The 16426-nt window shown below is 45.0% G+C and overlaps 1 protein-coding gene across 1 annotated transcript in view; it reads right to left on the bottom strand.

Annotated features, from left to right (window-relative positions):
* The window catches only part of E2F3 (E2F transcription factor 3), a 34830-nt gene extending 26547 nt beyond the window's left edge, over positions 1 to 8283 (bottom strand). Inside the window, exon 1 of the mRNA XM_009895808.1 lies at positions 8203 to 8283. Within this exon, the coding sequence (XP_009894110.1) occupies positions 8203 to 8205 (3 nt within the window). The 5' untranslated portion in view covers positions 8206 to 8283. The remainder of the gene's footprint in view (positions 1 to 8202) is intronic.
* Positions 8284 to 16426: the final 8143 nt, after the last annotated feature.

Genomic DNA, 16426 nt, shown 5'->3' with positions numbered 1-16426 from the left:
CTACCTGCCTTGCAGTCATTAGAACTATCCCATAGGCAATATACAGCTAAATGGGATTTTCCAGAAGCCTGGAGAAGTCTTCCAGTGGAATCTAGCACTAAAATATCACCTATTAAAGGCCGCACTAAAAATTCCTTTCTTTAAATAGATTTCTTCTCTTATCAAAATTATCTTCTCAATTCAGGCTCATGGGTTCTTCTGCAAGTGTACCTTAATCTGCTCAGAAGATAAGTGACCATATGATCGTGGCTTCTTCACAAAAAACATAACTTTCTCTCTTATGATCAGTACACCTTGATCCTTTTCATTTTCAAATGCAGTCCCACTTATGAGTCATCATTCCCTCCTCTCACACACACTTTTCAGTCTCTCCTTTTCATCCTTTTCCTCTTGTTTTAGTAAAAGCTGTAGGTAGGGCAAACTAAAATAGTAAGTTTCACAACTGGACATGAGACATCCTTAAATTTAGATCAAAAGAGCCCTTCCAAAGTACACAGGATCTTCCCATCCAGACAGATTTATAAAAGCTACATATAATTAGGGAAAGGAATAGGATCAAAAATAGCCTGCGTATGATGGCCTTTCTCAACAGTATGTGGATAGGAAGAACAGCCTTATTCTCTCAACAGCAGGAGGAAGGGTGAGACAACTCAGGGCAGCCATGGGAAACTCCCACCACGCTGTAGCTTCCTAGATTGCTAAAAAGCCTAGAGTGTGGTAGATTCTCAAAAAAAAAAAAATCCTCATTTTCTGCACTAATTGTTTTCCCAACCCTAATTCCAAACTATATCAAACCATAAAGCCAAGATTACCCAAGAAAACTCGACTACATTTCACTATCTGAGGTTGCAGGTTCTTATCCAAGGTGAAGCAAAAGCACTTTAAAGACTGTCTTGGAAGAAACCTGCTTTGCCAGTCACTGGCTTGTCTTGGAAGTACAAAACTCAAAAAAATACCAAAAACCTGTCGTCTTGCCTTGACATCCATAACTTCTACTCTTTCAGCAGGCGCCTGTGGATGATAGCAGCGAGACTCTTCTTACTCCTGACTTCCCTCCCACGCTTTGCACTGGCAAGAAGCCCTCACGCACTCTGCACTAACTTGGAACAAGTTCTGCAGCGCAGCCCTACGCTTTCCACAGCAAACTGGAAATTTCGTGTCCGCTTCAGGTAAATAAATTTTATTGAATTAAATACAAGAAAGTAAATATGGCAGAGTTACAGCGCTCCTTGTGTAAAAAAAAAAAATAATTCCAAAATAAATAGGAATGCTACACAGCTTTCACATTTTACTATCCTGCAAGTGTTTCAGTGCACAACGGTGCTAAAGAAAGTATCAGGAGAAAGATGGAAGTTTTGGCAGTTGCTGCGGGGAGAGCTGATGCTTCTGGCAGTGGGCAACGTGTGGAAGGACTGCGAGATAAACACATCTACAGTTTTTTGCTGAAGTAACCAATAACGAAACAGTTATGTTTGAAATTAGGCAACAGATTAAAGTGATAACTCTTATTTTTGCAGCCCTATTAGTTAGAGGCTGTCTCCAGAGTTAGTTACTTGGTACAACACTAGTTGAGTTTGTACGTGGAGGTTTCCTTACAACCCCAATGATATACCTCCTTTTAGGCTGAAGCCAAAATTCAGCAGTGTATTTTGGTCACAAGAGACAAATCCTGCAAGCAGCATGGAATAAGCAGGGCCCCCGGTGCTCTCGCCACCAGGCAGGTTGGCTTCACCTCTCCACTTGAGGGGCAGAATGGAGACTTTGCTATGAGTACAGTCATGAAATTCAACCTTCCTTGATGAACTTTGCATATGACTAGCGTTCATTACCCCTCATCTGACCAGAAGTTCCAAGAGCCTTCCCACGTTCATAACCCATGCAAGATAAGCCCCTCGGCTGTGGCTGTTGACAGTAAAAAGCCACCCCAACTGCCATCACCAGGGATTCTCCGACCTCTCGTGCAAGACCACGACGCCTTTACTTTCATCTGGGAAAAATCAGTCATGTTAAAGCCCTACTCAGAGCGACTGTGCCTGTCCAAGAAGCACGGCCAGCTCCTGGCCTCAGGAGGTATTTCCTGATAGCGATGACCTCGGAGAAGGCCTCCAGTATTACGAGCTCACTACAGACATAACTTCTAGGCACCAGTTACATTTATATCTTCACCTACTTCAATGCCAGCCGCCAGACTGTAATTAAATTACACGTAGCCTGGGAGCCTCAGTCAGGGACTGGAAGCTGAATGTATGAGGCACGGGGCAAACACAGCGCTGAGAAGATGCAGATTCTCAGTTTAAGCAACTATGGATTTTCCTCTGCAAACTGAGAGAGTTTTCAGCCATGTTTTCTCCCCTATGTGCTCACAAAACCCTTAAAACCGCCCCCAAGCCTTGAAAAGGCTGAAAGGTGGAGATGAGGAAAACATGCGAGATTTCCCTTCAGCCTTTGGGCACTGCCAGTAAGGCACTGGTCACCTAAGCGGTAAGTAACCGCACAAAAGGTGCTGATTTCTTTGCAGAGCCATCTGTTTGGTTTTCGTTATGCTCAACTCCACCTGCTTCTAGGAAATGCTGAGGTCACACACGCAGTGAGGCATCCCACCCGTGGGGAGGGCACATGCATGGCTGGAAGATGCCTGATGGCATTTGAAGCCCAAGGTGTACCTCGAGACCCCCCCTGCTGCCATCGGGGACAGCCCTCGCCAGCCACCTCTGCCCCAACCATGCAGCCAGCTGGGTCAGGGAAGCTCGCTGGGCTGAAAACTAATCACTTGCCCAGTGTTAGCTTTCAGCTGGAGCAGGTCTGTGGTCTGTCTGAGCCAGGAGCTGACACGGGGAGGTGGTGGGACTGCCTGAGTGGGGAGGGAGGGCAGCACGACCCCCTTCGTGGTGGCACCGACTTGGATCACTGTAAGATGACTGTGAAACCACACCCCCAAAGTGGTCTTCCAGGATGGTTCCAGGAAATCCCCCTTCATCATGGGAAGTGCTCCTAGTAGCACAGACCCCATCCCCAATTCATATCTTTTCCTTCCCACCCCAGCAGGCAATTAAGATTACCCTCACTGTGAGAGGATTACATTTCACTTCTGAAAACATGCTGATCGGAAGCACGAGGATATTTTGGTTTCCAAGACAAAAAGCCATTCCCATGCTGCTGAACTGAACGGATCTAACATGTTTGTCTGGGGCACAATGGTGAGGAGCAATGGGAAGACTTTTGTCGCTCATTCACCCACTGCAGGTACCCATCATGACTGGACTGCTTGGCGTTTCAGTCCCCAAATGAAGCTCATGACCACCCAAAGGATCTTGACGTAGTATTTAATGCTCTTCTATGCGTTATTGTCTTCAGAAATACTGAAGAGTTTACCTAGCAGCACAACCATTTAATAATAGCATGTGACTATGGAATTTAATATACAGAAAGCAAGACTTGTTATATCTGCCCCAAAAGAGTATCTTCAAAGTTTAACAAGGAAGAAACTGGAACCATCAGTCAGTAATATTATCACACTTTTCTCACAGCCAGAGCGACATCCATCAGATGCACTGCAGAAAACAAGGAGAACAAAGCTAATCAAATACTACCACCTTTCTTCCTCTCCGTTATTGCCTCTCCTAAGATTTACCACATTTGTGGTTAGACACAGGGAGTCAAACTTCCTATAAGCAGTGTCGTTACGGTTCCAGATTTCCACTGTGGTTCAGCCATATCACAGCTCTGGAAAGGCATACTGGCATATGATCAAACCGCTGCCTTCGCTTGTTAAGGTGAAAAAAATCCATATTGTGACTGTAAAAAGTTCTTGCCCAAATCACCTCACCGGTCTGCCTTCTTAAAGATCTTAACACCAAACTTAAAAAAAAAAAATAAAATATCACTGTGCTGAAATTCACAGCTGAAATCACTGTGCTGTCTGGATAAAAGCACTTAGTGAAGGGACTGACACAATTTCACCGTGCCAGGGGAGATGCAAGCAGCTAGTTAAACTGGAGAAGCAGAAGCACAGCTCCTCAGGATCCCCAGTGCACACTTCATTCCACTGCTCCCAAGAAGGACTCCTGCTCAGCCCTAACAAGCCCCAAGGCTGTATATGTATATGTCCCATCTTTTTGTCCAAGCAATCAAAAGCCTTCACCAGTTCCTTCACGATTTGAAGCTCACATCACTGAGATCAACAGTCCGTTCTCAGCTGTAGCAAAAATGCAGCTGGCTGATCCGGTGGCAGGACTAGAGGCTTGTCCCCTCAGAAAGCAAGTCTGAAGATGACGCAACCTCCACAACCTCACAGGTACTCCAAGCATCTACTGGTAAGCGTAGCTCCTCACAACAGGAGAAGCTCCTAAGTTTGTCTTTAAAAAAAAGGATCCGCTCATTGCAAAATAGACAGAATAAAGCATGCTGGTGTTTGGACCCTTTTTCTGAAATTCAGATCCAGATACCACAGCCATGTGATGGTAGTCAAAGTAGACCTAAGAAATTCAGAGTTTCAACTCTGCCTCTGAAAGCAATAGGAAGCTAAGTGAAAGCTGAAGTTACTCCATGTTACGCAATTACACACAAGAACAAGCAAGCAACTAGTCACAGCCCTGATCAATATTACTATCCAAAAAAATTCTAGTCTTATATGCACGGGGTGCAGATGCATAAACAGGTGGACCTGTAGTGACAGATGCATAAAGATGTCCCCTATGTAAGTGTGCCACTGCATTGGTCCTGACCTGCATGCCCACCTCAGTTCAGACTAATACACCTACTAAGTTACACTCCACATTTTTCCTCAGAGAAGAGCAGACCACGTACCTTCCCACACTCTTAATTCAAGACATTCTTAATTCAAGGTTCTAGCTGGGAAGCTTACTGCACCTGCTCCATGCTGGGGCTCATGCCCATGCAGCCATGGAGGGGCATGCAAACACAAGGCAGAGCAACAAAGAGGACAAAAAGCGTTGTCTCTGGCGCTCAGGAAGGGGGGGAAATACTTGCAGAAAGTGTTCAGCAGCACTTTGCAGCAGAAGGAATGATACATTTTTGTATGATTTGCACAACGTTAACCAAAGGGTCTGGGGCTGAATCTAGACAAAGTATCTGACACCAGCTTTTCAGGAGGAAAGCAAATCTTCCAGGACCATTACAGCTGCTGGCAGGCAGGCCGTCACTAATCTTCTGGGTGTACCACAATTACACCACCAGTGAAAGAACTGGGGCTGCCCTGGTGGGCAAACGCATTTGCTGGGATCAGTACACCACCCCTCTTGTGTCATTGCACTATTATGCAAAGTTCATACAATACCGGGTTGGAAGGGACCTCAAGGACCATCTATGGTCCAACCTTTCCTGGCAAAAGCACGCTCTAGACAAGATGGGCCAGCACCCTGTCCAGCTGAATCTTAAAACTGTCCGATGTTGACAAACCCCCCACTTCCCTGGGGAGAATATTCCAATGGCTAACTGTTTTCAGTGGGAAAAATTTTGGGTCCAATCAGAATCTCCCCAGGAGTAAATTGTACCCGTCACCCCTTGTCTTTTGTCACCCCTTGTCTTTTCCGTGGGACTCCTTGTAAAAAGGGAGTCTCCACCTTCTTTGTAGCCACCCTTTAAATACTGGAACATGGTGATAAAGTCTCCCCTAAGCCTTCTTTTCTCACAAGGCTGAAAGAATCCAGGTCTCTCAGCCTTTCCTCACAGGGCAGGCTTCCCAGTCCTGTAAGCATCTTTGTGGCCCTTCTCTGAACCCTCTCCAGCCTGTCCACATCTTTTTTGTATAGCAGGGACCAAAACCGAATACCGTATCCCAGGTGTAGCCTGACAAGCGCTGAGTAGAGTGGGAAGTTCAAGAAGTTTAAAACTGTTCCAGATCTGTTGGCTTTTCCCATTTCAACAAGGCATCACCATCAAACAAGTCAATAGGCAAGCTCAAGTATCTGATATTTTTAGCTAGATACACTATAGCATCTCACAGATGCCTACAGTTTTCTCCCTGCAAGGTCTTAAGGAGATTCCTCCCTTCTCAACTGCCAGTTGAGCAGAGTTTGGGGGCTGCTCTTCATACACTGTGGCAACGGAGCTCTTCAAACAGCTGGGAAAACCACATTTCTCCACTTCAAATGAAGTACTAGCAACAGATGTAATACCTGTCTGGTACAACTGGTGCTGCTTCTTCCCCTTGGAGGAAGTGGGGAAACGTGTCCAAAATGGCACAGAGGCCATCAACAGAACTACAGGGTAGTCAAGAAAAAAACTAGAGAAATCTGAAGAGGAAAGTAAAAAGACTGAAATTCTGATTCTTTCTTACTGAACATGGAATGATTTGATAACTCTCGATTCATTTTCGGGCAGAAATACCTGATTTTGGCCTTAAAGAGAGAGTCTGTCTTAGTCTCTGCATTGCAGATGAGAACAATCACATTTTTGCTTGCTCTGACTTATTGCTAAATTGATTATTCTCCAGGACTGGGAAAGAGGGAGAAAGGAGGGAGATGGTAACAGCCCTTATAAAAGTCTTTAAGGTGAAAGAAGTGAATGCATCTTTCTTTTCCTAGCAACCTTCTTTCCTAATTCTGAAGCAAATAAATCACACTAAGGATAGTATACTGAACATATGGCTTTCTCTGAATAAGGGGAATTTGCCTGCCTACAAGCTTGCTTTTCTTTTCTCTGTCTCTTTTTCTTTTTATTTAATTAAATATGTCAGTCTCTGGAATCCCCTACACATTCCCCTTCACAGCAAAGTGGCTTCTAGCCCCCTTCCCCCCGCCCTGGGAAGAAAAAAAAAAAAGCTTTACAAGTATTAACTTATTTCTGTCCACAGAAAGCTGTACCTAAGCTTAATATCCAGCCAACAGTACGCAACCTGTTCACTACTGTTGCATCCACTTCCCACATATTCAGCAAAAGCATGATATTATCAAGACGAGAAAAGGGAAGGGCTTCAGCGCCCCAAGAACAGTAGCAACATGAAGAGCATCTTTAGAGAACGGGTCACAAGCAAACAACGTTGGAGGCCTCCAAATGATCTTGCACCTTTCTTTACCACCTTTCTCATAAACTCCTACAAAGCACACAGCTGCAAGTACAGCAACTCATGAGATGTGTTTTTACTTTGCTGTTTCCTTCTCCATCCACAAGACACCCTGTGTCACATGGTCTGGACTTTAAACGCTCCCCAGTCTTTCTGCAGAAGAGCTGAAGCAGAGGACCACTGGGAGGGATGCTGCTAACCCCTAGACCTGGAAGAGCCTCCCTGCAGGGGCCTTTGCAGGCTCTCGGTTGCGAAGCAGATGTTGCAAGGGCCCTGAGAAGGGGGAAATACCCCCTGAAGTTTTTCACTCCCCTGCCTGCAGTCCAAGGCGGCAACACGCAGAAGACGATCACAGAGAAGTTTGCCAACAGGAATTTTCATTCCTGTTTTCAGGGTAGCGAGGATGCCAAAAGGCAATGGTCTGCATTTTTCTTAAGTAACAAATAAAAGCAAGCAAGAAATATGTGACTAGCAATTGAAATCAGAAACAAAATTGAAGCGATTTTATAGAAAAAAAAAAGTGTAAACCAAAGTCACACCAAAAGCCACCTGAATTTTTCTCTATCATACGCAATTTCCCATGTTCATTTATGTCTTCTTCGCAGTGTCAGTTTTCGAGAGAACAATTCTCAGCTCAGCACAACGGAACAGTAATACCGACGGGCATGCAGAACACTAGCATGTTATAAATAAACTGCTAATTTGAGGTGGGAAAAATCATCAAGGCAGCTCTTATGATTAAGAACCAGAGAAAGAAAATGAGCAACTTGCTTACGCTTTCAGGACACTGTCTTTTACAAAAATGAACTTTTTCTAAACCCCAATTCCTGAGGGGGGAAAAAAAAAAAAAGAATAAACCCAGTGAAATAGCCAGTGTCAAGACAAAGCAGCTGGTGAAAATACTATTATAATTTTTAAAGCTCTCCCCGCCCCCAACCTGAGTAGCAAGTTGTCTCTTCTACCAGCTCAAGAGGTTTGTGCTTAAAAAGAGTACTACAGTGGAGTTGTGAAGTTTCAGCTTCCTCTCACCCAACTCACAGTTTTACATAACTCCCAAGAGACTTTTTTAGGCTACAGATACTGCGCAGGAAAAAAAAAAAGAGAAGAGAACGAGGTGCAGAACTATTATACAGCAATTTGGACCTGGGTTACTTGGAGCCGCTCGATAAAAGTCTTACCATGAAAAATAAAACTTTATTCTGCTGAGCCGACGGCCAGGATTCTTCGTGCTTGCGATAGCCCTGATCACCACCCTCCGTCTGCCCTGCACGGGGTTCCCTTCCCACCCCGTCCCCGGTCTGCAAGGACAGATAACGCCCCGCCGCGGCACGGCTGCCACCTCGGGTATTATTTCTGTACCACTCCAGCATTGTCGCTCTGTACCAGCGTGCCACTTACTAAGCATTATTATAAAAATTTCTGCGAATATCTATGTTCGCCACGAGTGGGGATAATGGCCTCATTGCAATAGCCTTGATAAGAGCTCCAACAAGACAGCTTTCAGATATCGCCACACAAAAGCCTTCTGTAAGAGCTGTAACCAACATCAATTCCCGCTATGCAAAGACATTAGACAAAGTGTGAACTAGCTTACTGTACGGGGACAAAAAACTGACTGTCAGTGTGTGGGACCAACACTGCCTAAAAACACGACATTGGCAAGGCAAAATAACACCAGCATATATACATGGTAATTGTATTTAATTCCAGAGTTAGCAGCAGAGGAAAACAAGTATTGAAGGCACTATTAGGTTACTAGCATCACTCAAGTCATTATGATTCCATATAATTCCACTTCTAGCGTCTCTGATTGGAAAAATGACCTTAAAACCAGTAGATGTTAAAAAAGCTCAAGCAGAGGGTGAAGGAAAGCCCAGTTTCCATTACAGAAGCAGTCAGAGAACACAGCGAACCCTTCAGACCTGCTCCTTAAAGCATGTCTTTTCCAGTACACCACAGACAACCTGATACATGGGAACCACCATTCCACGTATGGGATAAGATGAGACCCTTTCTGCACATCATTTTATATTTTTACATACTAACCTACTTACACTGTGGTAGCACGCAAAAAGTCAGAAGCCTACTGTCAACAGAAATGGACCATACCAATATAAATGCAAGGCTAAGAGGTTACTTTTCTACTTCCAGACCTGAAATTTGCCATATGACACCTCTTAAATGGGAGTCTAGGTAGGAGGGATGCAAACAAGTCTACATGCCAGTTTGTTTCTGAACAACATGCAAGGCAAATTTGAAAGCTAAGTTTTATGGACGACTTAGTACACTCGTTCTAAGGAGAAGTGTTTCACTCTAAAATTACATCTGTACTTTAAAATGTGTAAAAATCCTGAAATCCTACAGTGCAGATTCAGTGGCTTGCAGAAGAAGTTATATCTGTTACTGCACTCCAATCTTAGTAAGATTTTGTAACCAACCAGTGGAACCAAAATTAAGAGAAAGCCATGTTTAGAGAGAACTAGTAGAGTGGATCAATTAGCCTGACAATATATAAGAATTCAACTCTTGCACTGCATGGCAACAGCCACCATCGAGTCCTAAACCAGAAACTTTTAATGTCACCTTAATTAACAAGGAAGAAACTTTGCCAATGAGTTTCTTCCCCCGCCCCGCTTTCTAGCAGTAAGTTATGCAATATGCAACAACCTTTGAACCAACAGCTGTACAACAACCAAAAAAACCAAAACCAGAACAGCATTATAAAGAGGATAAAGTCTTTCAAGGAGTTCATTAATGAAAATTACTTCTAGAATCTATGCATACATTAACCAACACACACATACCACAACTTGGAGCAGAAATGCTGGAGCTGAAGCAGCCAAGGCTAAGCAGAAACCTCTTGTTATCCAGTGTCCCAATATAATTTCTTTTTACCAAAACCAGTTGTTTACATGTTTTACAAAGATCAGTGAAAACTGTTAGAAAACAACTAGTGGCTTGCAACATCTACATGATGAGACTCTAAAATCCCATTGTAAAGAGAGAGAAATGAAAGCCAAAATATAGCAGCCTCTGCTTTTAACAGTGGCTTGTTCATATAAAGCTCAAGATACAAAGGACCCAATGTCTGCCGTACTGCAACCGAACATCACAGGAAGCACCCAATACCTTCCTAAAAAAGTCTGGTCCTAGACCCTTGAAGTAGAGCACCTGAAAATGCTGTCAGCCTTAGGTACTGGACACTTCTGGGCCTAGGTGCAGCCACATACAGGTTGGATGGAATCTTGAAAGTAGCACAGGTGATCAAATTAAGTCTCCTACTTAAATGAAGCGACGAAACAGGGTACTGGTTTTAACTTCTAGAGGCAGGAATAAAGAAAAGCCATGCTTGCTGACATAACTCAGCACAGTGACAGATAAGATGCCAGCTGATTCTGAAAATGTGATCTTCAATGCTCCACCTTTCCTTCCTAGCTTAGTCCTTGGCAAAAGACCTTTGGCACAAAAGCCCAAAAGCTACAGGGCACGCGTGTACCGTGGTGGCAGAGTTCGCGTGTTAGTTTTCACACTGTAACAGATCAGGTCAACAACTGTTCACACTCATAAGTAGGACAGGAGAGACACAACACATGCCATTAACCTTACGCAAGTTCAGTTTGCAAACAACTACCGACACATTTGCAATGTATTCAAGGAAGGCTGAAATGCATGAAGCAGAACGCTCCTACCACATAGCAGAGGCCATTTTCAGTATGCTCCGGCTTCATCAACATCTAGTCCAACTCTTGTCTTCTCCCTTTAGAGGGCAGACGGAAATATTTACCACAGCTCACGCTGAGCCCACAAGGCATTAAGAACTCCACAAATGCCACGAGATCCAGCAAATAGCGGCACCATCCAAGCAGACAGCATAGTACTTCAGGAGACACCCATGCCAGGCATAGCACTTCCAAGTGTGGTTTTGGACCAACTTACTTGAGGAAAACAGAAGTGAAATAGTTCCCTTTTAAAGATGTGATAAATTGGGCAATTTTGCCAAGTCTGTCTTCAAACAGGCAACAGAACTGAAATTGAAACCAAGTCCAAATACTTCAGCAGCAGCACCTCAAGCACTGCAACAGCCCCATCCTGGGGGCACCAGCAGCCTCCCTCCCACCGCACACCACCGCCCCCGGGCACGCAAAGGGGGTTTCTTCTCCCCACAGCAGCAAATACAATTCTGCTCTCGAAAAATAACGCGGGAAGTCATTAACTCTGCCAGCCAAAACAAAAAGCCTGAAGTCCAACTTAGTCATTTGTAAGGAGGACAGTTGCCACCATATATACACACACTCAGTGCTGCCAGCTGCAAATGGGATTGTTTGCAGAGACTGTACAACCCAGAGGTTTAGTTACACTAAGAGCCTTCCATCTGCTGAAGGCTTGCTCTGGGCACAGCTGGATCTACGCTACCACCACCAGTGCGAGAAACTCGTGTGAACTGAAGTCACAGTGTCCAAACCATCCTTAGCAGGCAGCTCCTCCACAAGCCGGGATTAAAGCCTGAGCCACCCTCCCACGCCTCCATACCAGCATCAGGACCAACCCTGACACCACAGCCATGGCCATCAGCCCAGCACATACCTTCAGAAGTAAAGCCTGAAAGTTTGGAAGGTGTCATACTTGAAGCTACTAAGAAAAGCTTACATCTTTGTTTCTTGCCCATCTGCCCTCTTGGTGCTCTGGACAGGAGGGGTGGGCTGAATTCCCCTCCCACAGCCACACCAAAGGAATGATGCTACTTAGTTTTCCTTTTTTGCAACCTACGCTTGGTAATGAGCCCTTCCCACAGTAGTCAGGCACACTTGGCCCCTCTGCCCCACACCTCCTATTTCCCACCCAGGGCCAAACTAAGACCTTATGAAACAAGCTGGCTCTGAAAGGGTCTCTGGCTCCTGCTAGGCCTGCAAAGTGGGTCCACCATGTCTTCAAAACATCTTTTGGAGCCACCAATCCACAAAAGCTTGGCAAGTAAAAACTCTCAACTAGTAGACATGTTTGTCTTCAAGAATCATGGGATTCTTTTATGAAAGGACACTTCTATTTTAACATTAATGGCTTTCATTTCAGAAGAAATTAAATGGCCTATCACTTTTCAGCTTGGAGAAGACAACTGAAGACAGAAGATAATGTATCATAAACTGTTGAGAAACATATAAGAGGAAGTAATTTTCCCCTACCGCAATATCTAGGATCAACCAATGACACTATAGACAGCAAGTTCAAAAAGAAAAAAAATAAGGGTAGAAACAAAAATACTTTTTCTTCCATACAAGATAAGTAAATCCCAGATAGAACTTGTTGCTACATAAGGTCAGAACTACAGCTAGCTTCAAATGGGGATTAGGCAAAAGTCACAGGCCATTGGTAGCTATAAAACTTATCGTAAACCTTGAGCAAGGAAGTGCTCCCTCAAAGCAAGTAGGAGAAGGGCTGTCCTGTGCAAGACCTCTTCTTGTGTTCCTTCCTCAAACGTTTGCCACAGATGTAGTCAGAGAAGTAGCGGGAGAACATTTCATCTTGCAAAATACCGCAGTTCCCAAGTTTAAAGATTTTAATTTTTTTTATGCTTTCACACACTCACAAATGAGCACTCTGAATTAACAGAGCAGCACCAATATACCTGGAACGAGGGGAAAGAAAATGGCTTTAATTGCTCAATCAGTTGAAGCAGCCTCTACAAAAGAATAAACTAGTCCTAAAGTGACCTATATCCAGCCTTTGGCAAGCAGACTAGTGGCAGAAGGAAGATACCTTCACAGCGAGAACAGGCAAGACCAGCTTTTGAAAACTAAGGCCCGGTGAGCCAATTTAACACCTCTACACCACCACATGTGAAAGCTCCTGTCTCCTTCATCTCGCTCATCCCATCTTGGGCCACGCATGCCCAACACCTACCACGTGCCAGACCTAATTGCTCATCAGACCCAACTATTTTACCTTTTTAAAGCAGCAGAAAACCAACCCACCAGTGCAGCTGGATGGTCCCCAAGCGCAGAAGGGAAGGAAGAGCACTGCCAGGCGAGGGGTAAGGTGAAGGAGGTGCTACAGAGGAGATGGAGTAGGCTTTCTTCTCCCTCACCTTCCAGCAACAGTAAAGCCTTTGAGTGGCTCAGATGCTCATGGAAACCTGCCAGAAGCCCTTATCATCACGGGGAAAGAAACCTACCGTACTTCAGTAGTTCTGGTGCAGACAGAGCCACACCAGCGTAGCTGGACTCTGCGTGAGGATAGCAAAGCCACCATCAGCAAGCACAGCAAGCTACAGGCTATTCCTGTACTTTTTCATTAGGATGCCTTCTTTCCGCTAGATGTTTGTTGGCACAGTTAGGGCAATCAGGATTTATACTTCTTTGAACTCTCCTCAGACAGCTGTGCCAAAGGACCATGTGGTACCTCCTTGGGCTCAGAAGCAGTCTGTCTCTGGAGGAGATGGATTTAAACCAAAGAAACTCCCTTAAATGCTATTCAAAAAGCAAAGGCCCCAGACTCATGCTAGGATTCATTCTTACTAACACAAACTATCAGACAAAGAAATACAAAACCAGCTCCGAATATGAAAACACCTGTCTTCTACACCAACAAAACTTTTCATTCTTGCAAAATAGAGAAGAGCTACTAGTTAGCTACCCACTTGTATGCAACTTAGAGTTTTTTATCCCATACCTTAAATGCTTTCTCAGTATTTATGTCCTATTTGGCCTGCTCCTTTACCTAACACCTAAGAGAAAGATTGTGCATTACCCCATTTTTCTCCCCTTCCAGCTGTGGCTTGCTGAGAAGGAGGAAGAGGTGCTTTCTAAACCACCAGAAAAATGAGAGAGGTGCTAAGTATTCAGTTTGGAAATGTAAATCCTCCCGCCCCCTTCTGAAGTATGCCGAACCAGCCTCTCCACAGCTCATGTCATCTAAAGGCCACAGGAGTTCTCTAAAGATATTCTTGTTAAGAGGATTTAGCCCCTTTTAAAAAGGACTTAACATGTGGGTGGTGTCTCCATTTAAGCATTTTCTCATGGCTAAGAAAATGGCCCTCTTCTTAAAGGCTTATCTTTATAACCCAAAGACAGTAAGAAATTCTCCACTATTTGAATTAGAAACATTTTGAGCAGCTTGCTTTTATAGCAGCCCCATTTTTGAGTACTGGGATTTGCAAATGGTAGTGACTTTCTCACACCAAGCAAGAAGCCAACACCAGTGAGAATGCTTTTGGGGTACCTCGTCAAACATAAATTACTCCCACATTTTCATGAGGAGACGAGTTGATTTGCAAGCTCACTGCCACTAAAACAGCACGGTGTCACCACTCCTGTGCCCTCTCTCTGGCCACTGCCTTCCTTTGATGGTCCCTGGCACCTACCAGACCTTCCATTAGCTGGTTCAACCTGCCTGCCCAGCAGAAAACTTCTATTTATTTATTTTGGTTGGGGTTAATTTTCTATCCTGGGAAGCCTGAGCTTCCGGAAGGGAAGAAAGGAAGTGGCACCAGCCTCTGGCAGGGCGCAGGGGAGAACGCAGGACCGCCTGCCCATTGCAGTGGCACCGACCCAGTCTCTGGAGGCTCAGGCTTTCCCCAGGAGCACAAGCTGATGGTTGCTTCGCAAGGGTTAATTCTTCATTACCGCTTGTGTTTAAGACATGGCAGGGGTTCAGATCTGCCCAGTAACACTTTCTATTAACTCCACAGGAATCATGAAAAAGCTCCTCAAGATGAAAGGGCAAGCAGCCTGGGTCACAGCCCCCCAGAGCCCGGGCTGAGCAGGGTAGGAAAGCACAGTTAGCAGCCCTTGGCCACAGGAGATGCCACAACACAGCAAGGAACAGGTTTTGGACAGTATCGAGACACCTGCTTGGGACATGGAGGAGTGTGCAAGCTCTCATCTCTCTGAAGCTGGAGCTGCCTGTTGTTATGGACCAGGCCACCTTTCAAGGCTTTTCCAGCATGGTGATGCTCATGCAACCATAGATAAAGTAACTACCGAATTCCCAGGCGGGGGAAGCATTGGGGTTTGGCAAGAGAAACTTCTTCATTTGCTGGTGTAGTCAAACACCTCCCTGAACAGCCTAAACTATACTGCTGTACTGACTCTTTTCCACTCATACCATAGTTTATATTTGGAAGCGATGGGTGGGTTGCCAGTGCAGTTACATCTGCAACGAGAGTATTTTCATAACCCTAACCAGCGCAGGTGTGCTGGCCAAATTTCAGACTTATCCCTATAGTCTTTTGCATAGCAGGGCCTTGCTTTCAGCTGGGGGGGTCTCAGTCTCCATGCACTACTTGTGACTCAACTAATCCAGCGTTAAATTTATATTGGTGCTGCTCGCCTGAGCTCACTGCCTCAACTACCCAGCATTTTCGCACTCCTTTTACCAGGCTTTGATGTCAGTTTCTCAAAAATGCTCAGCTAGGAGCCAACTGGGAAAATACCCTTGCCTCCCAGTCCCAGAAAATCCTCTGCGAGTTTTGGGGGAAAACGTGGGAGCTGGAGAACTGCAGAAGGGCTGGATCATCTCCATACCAAGCGGTTTGCAGAGCAGAAAGATGAGGGCACTTCAGCCTTACTTCCCTAAAGACCAGTCTGCGGCAAACCAGTGCCGCTCCAAGAGGGGCACTGCTGTCAGGGCCGAGCAGGATCTGCAGCCCCTTTTCTGGCACGTGCCATGGATGGCTTATCACCCTGGGAGGGTGCCAGCCCAAGCCTATAGATACCGCTTGCCTGACCACTCTCCCCCTCCCACATCCCACCTCCCTCCCCAAAGTAATCATGGGGGCTAAGGATATACAACAAACTCATGACTTTTTTTTTGCAGGTGGAGCCAAAAATTGCCTTCCTGCTTCCAAACTTTTTTTTTGGGGGGGGGTAAGGGGGAAGCCACTCTATGCCTTTATGGCCAGGAGTTCCTCCCATTAAAGACATGAATGCTATACTAAGAAAAATGCACTAAATTCATATTTAAAGCCCTTGTAGCACCCATTAAGGAAAAATTTTAGGAGTCCCCAAAGACACCAACATCCCTCCCACAAAAATGAAAAAAGCTGTACACTTATTCTCCCAGAATCATCCCACTACATATCCTCCTTTTTGTATTTGCTTACCACCACCTCCTAGGAATCAAACCTTTGCATAAGGACAGCTTTACAAAGCAGCTTGAACCAGTCTGCTTGACACCTATCGCTATTAGGAGATGATAAAGACCAACTGAAAAAAATCAATTATCTTTTCCAGCAAATATTCTTATTACTAAAAAAAAAAAAAAAAAAAGGTTTGGATGGGATTTGACAAACCTTGAAACTTCCATCACTACCTCAGCAACCAACACCTGCAAAAACCCACGTGTAAGGCAGCTCCTGCCATCCTCACCCTCTCCCCGCCGCACCAAGCCGCGATGCACGGGTCCCCG

The sequence above is a fragment of the Charadrius vociferus genome, unplaced genomic scaffold (assembly GCF_000708025.1).
Source record: "Charadrius vociferus isolate BGI_N301 unplaced genomic scaffold, ASM70802v2 scaffold422, whole genome shotgun sequence".
NCBI lineage: Eukaryota > Metazoa > Chordata > Aves > Charadriiformes > Charadriidae > Charadrius > Charadrius vociferus.
The sequence above is the reverse complement of the archived record's forward strand: the minus strand, read 5'-3'. Positions and strand labels throughout refer to the sequence as shown.